This window comes from Sinocyclocheilus anshuiensis, unplaced genomic scaffold, assembly GCF_001515605.1.
Source record: "Sinocyclocheilus anshuiensis isolate Anshui unplaced genomic scaffold, SAMN03320099.WGS_v1.1 scaffold1910, whole genome shotgun sequence".
In the NCBI taxonomy this organism is placed as follows: Eukaryota; Metazoa; Chordata; class Actinopteri; order Cypriniformes; family Cyprinidae; genus Sinocyclocheilus; species Sinocyclocheilus anshuiensis.
The window spans coordinates 250,388-254,502 of record NW_015546013.1 but is presented as its reverse complement, the minus strand read 5'-3'; the positions used below and the strand labels follow the sequence as shown (position 1 = coordinate 254,502).

General features: G+C 36.2%; 1 protein-coding gene across 1 annotated transcript in view; it reads left to right on the top strand.

Annotated features, from left to right (window-relative positions):
* The window catches only part of LOC107698469 (uncharacterized protein C2orf82-like), a 5,064-nt gene extending 1,103 nt beyond the window's left edge, over positions 1-3,961 (top strand). The window contains exons 2-3 of the mRNA XM_016499481.1: positions 3,012-3,182; positions 3,386-3,961. Of these exons, the coding sequence (XP_016354967.1) occupies positions 3,012-3,182; positions 3,386-3,495 (281 nt within the window). The 3' untranslated portion in view covers positions 3,496-3,961. The remainder of the gene's footprint in view (positions 1-3,011; positions 3,183-3,385) is intronic.
* The last annotated feature ends 154 nt before the right edge of the window (positions 3,962-4,115 follow it).

Genomic DNA, 4,115 nt, shown 5'->3' with positions numbered 1-4,115 from the left:
TATATATATATATAAATATAAAACAAACCAAAAGAGATTTTTCAAATGTTTCATTGAACGTATCTTTATTCTTGCAGACTAAAGCATCATGCTGACTTCAGTGATTCAGACATTCTCTTTTTCGCAACCAGGTGTTGAAGCTGAATTTAGTCCTGGGTTCAGTGCTTACAAGGACAAAGAGATAGTTTGTTAGGCTCTAGGGAAAAACAAGACAAACAGCTGCACAAAGTTCATTTGTACATCCAAAAAAGCTTAATTTTTAATAAGTATAGTTGCAAAACGATTGCCATTTATGACCATCATCTCTTAGTGCTGAATAAAATAGTTCCAAAAAATATATTGAAATGCACAAACCTGCTCATAAAGTGGACGAAAATGGCACTTTACGGCAATCTCAGACTTTCCAGCCAGAATACATGATGTAATACTGCAGTTTTACACATTCAAGGTCTAAAGGAAGTGTTGGCACAGTTGCTTGATATTTCTTATGTGAATGCATGGTTTCAAAAGTCTGGATGATCATGATGTCACAGTCTGTTCTGATAAATTGCCAGTATTTCACTACACACTAAAAATGTAGTTTCTTTACTGGCATCAGTGGTTCCATGAAGAACCTCCATGGAACCTTTCCATTCCACAAAAGTTCTTTATATTTTTATAATTCTTTTCTTACTTAGAAAAATGGTTCTAAGAACTGTTTATACTGAAAGGTTCTATGGAAACCTGCAGTTTCTTCTGTGAAAACCCCCTTTGAAACCTTTATTTTTAGAGCGTATGTTGAAGAACTCTTGAAAATAATAGACTTTTTTGCATTATAATAATTACTAACGATTTTCCTTTTACATGAAAATTCTTGACTATGAATTTTAAATGCATGATGCTTCTCCTCAGCCATAACTATGGCTGCTTGTTGGTATTACTTTAATGTAATTTGCCATTTTTTGCTTTATTTCACGTTTACATGTAAAAAATCATGAGGACAACAAATTCTGTAATGCTAAACAGCTTGGACTAGTGATGACTAGTCCTTGTCAAGTCCAGTCACATTTATTTATATAGCTTGTTAGACAATAGTTAGACAGAGCGTGAGGTGAGATGAGGACATGGGGGATTGTGTCATTCGCATGCACCTGTCTGCATGCTGTCATCTCACAGTCGTCCACAGCCTTGTCCTCTCGCCAAATGTTTAAGCAGGCCAAGAAGTGACAAACACAAAAAAAAAGTGTCTTTTTTCAAATCAACAGGTTACGCACGCTGACGGCGAGGTGTGTGCTTTTCCACAGACTGGCTTCATAAACAAGCTTGTTTGACTTGCAGTGTACTGGCTGTGTTTAGGCCGTTGGTTCCTCTGCCTCAAGCCGTCCTCTCCGACCACACAAGTGCCCTTTTGTACCCTCAAGTGAAGGGCTCATTGATGTATCGCTGGCCTCGCGCCGTACCTTCAACCTGCTTCGAGTCAGGAAAGTGTGTCTCGCTGAGCAAACAGACTATTATCAAAAATACTCGTGTGTTGACCATCCTCGACTTGGTGACTCCAAATATTAACCTTTTATTTTTACGATTTTATTTTAAGATTTAGGGTGCAATATGAGCATTTTAGTCTTTAGTTGCATGGAAAGGTGGTATATGTGGCTGCTGCGTGTAAATACTTCGATTTTCAACAAACTGTCTGTTATGTGTGAGTTTAGTTTTAGTTCGTTTTTGACCCATGCCGTTGGGTTGTTCCAGCTGGGTCAGGCTAGGTATCCCGCTGTTTGTCCATGTTCAATCTGTCTGTCTTTGTCCCTTCATTTTGGGGTCAGAACCTTTGTCCATAAGGTGCCCTCTGGGAACTTTGGGCAAGCTGTAACATAGGAAATCAGCTTTGGGCTCGGTGAGTATGGTGGAGGTGAGAAAAGTGGCATGGCTGTTCCATGCCTGCGGGAGATGTGGAATGTCAGTGAGAGATGTGAGGAGAAGAGGGGAGGAACGTGCAGGATGGGATAGCTCAGCTGTAGTGCTAATCCTCCATAAAGACGCTCATTGAGTCATGTAGAACGTGACTGACATTTGCCACTTTCTGTGCATTCCCTGTGCTCAACGTTCAAGGAAAAAAAACATTCAACTTTTGCAGCTCACTTTAACAAATACCAAATTCTTTTTTGGGACATTCTTAACACAAATGTGTTTTGCAAGATCTTCGGTTGAGCAAAGCAACCATTTTTGTATATTTTTAAGAACTTTTTTCTTCTTATGATATCTGGCCGATGGCATAAACTATCTTGCTGGTCTCAAAATTTAAGTAGGTTACATAATAGATGGACTTAAAAAAAAAAAATTATGTATTGTGTTTATTTATGTATGCATTTATTTAGAAAGTATTCTAACTTGTAGCTATTATTTCGTTATTTTAATATCATATTGGATTATTTTTATTTATTTATTTAGTAACTCACATGTGCTATTATTTATTTGTTTAAATATATCATTGGCTATTTTTATTTATTTATTTACTCTTAACATTTTTAATTGCAGCTATTAAATGACTAAATGTAAATGTATTAAGAAATGTTAATATAAAATCATAGGTCCCTTTCGTTTGTCTTATTTATTTACTATTCTTAGGTGTAGCTATTATTTAGTTAACTATATCATCGTTATTTATTTATTTATTGGGTATTCTTGTAGCTATTATTTAGTTGTATCTATGTCATCCCAGGTTATTTTTATTGATTGATTTATTTATTTAGTACTCTTTGTAGCTGTTGTTAGGTTTAAATGTATAATCATAAATATAATCATAGATTCCTTTCATTTGTTTTGTTTTTTTTTGTATTTAGTAGTATTACTTGTAGCTATTAGTGATTTAATTATATCGTCCTAAATTCTTTTTATTTTATTTGTTTTTTTTATATTCTTGCTTTTTTTTTTCTTTTTCTTTTTTTTAGATATATCGACTTGCTTAAATATATATGTGTGTGTGAGTGTATGCAAGTGTGTGTGTATCTCTCACATTTTTTACCTTCCATCAGAAACAGTTGCTGATTCCTCCCCTACACTGCAGAATGATAATCAGGACACACTATCTGGTGCTGGAGGCTACGATGTGACAACAAAAGTCCCTTTCCATGACCCCACAGAAAACGCCTTCACCTTTGATTATGAGGATGGTACACTCTCAATATCTCTGGATGAGGAGGAAGGTAAAGTTGTACCACTGACTTACCACTGAAAAGTACGTACTAAAGAGATCTTTTATAGTTTTGTATTTTAGCAGACGCTTTTATCCAAAGCAACTTACAAAATAGTGTTACGAAAGTTATATGTCATTATATGAGGTCTATCATAACAAAAACTTTGTTTCATTCAAAGTCGATCTTATTGTGCGTGTTATTTCTGTTTTCAGTTGTGCTGGGGCCAGGTGCTATCACAGCTATCGTCATCGCCGTGTTCCTCGGAGCCTCTGTTCTTCTCGCTCTCATTGTTATCACGCTCAGAAAGTTCACTGCCTCTTGAGAAGGGACATTTATGTTCTCATTTCCTCCCTTTCTCAATCCCATCTCTTCTTTTTACTCTCCTCTGAACTGTATTTTGAAGTGTCTCATTGGTGGCAGGTCCTTCATGAAATGGATGCTCTTTACTGAGGCCTGTTTTGTGATTTCTTTCTGCTATAAAACTCAAGACAGAGAAAACCAGGCTAAGGCTGAACAAAAGGTTAACTGCAATCAAGAGAAATTTTGGTTGCATTTGTTCGGTGACCATATAAGCATTGTTGATATCCTCTTGTAATAAGGTTTAGAATGAAATATTTAAAGAAGGTAGAATCACATTTTAAGATATAGTTTATTACCATCCATGCGCAACTAGTTTTATTTGGTTTCAAGCTGTATTCTAAAGTATACTAAGTTCCAATGTTCTTGTCATTCTAGCTGATTTGTGTAAAATGATCATGTCCTTTAGCGTTTAAGATAAAGTGTGTGTGTGTGTGTGTGTGTGTGTGGTGGGGGTAAATTTATGGTGGTTGAGGGGGGTGCTGGTGGTAGAAGAAGAGCTTGGCTGCATTTGTGGTCGATAACGAACATTTAATGCAAGTCTGGAAAACTGAATACGGTCACCATCTGCTCTATACCCGCCTG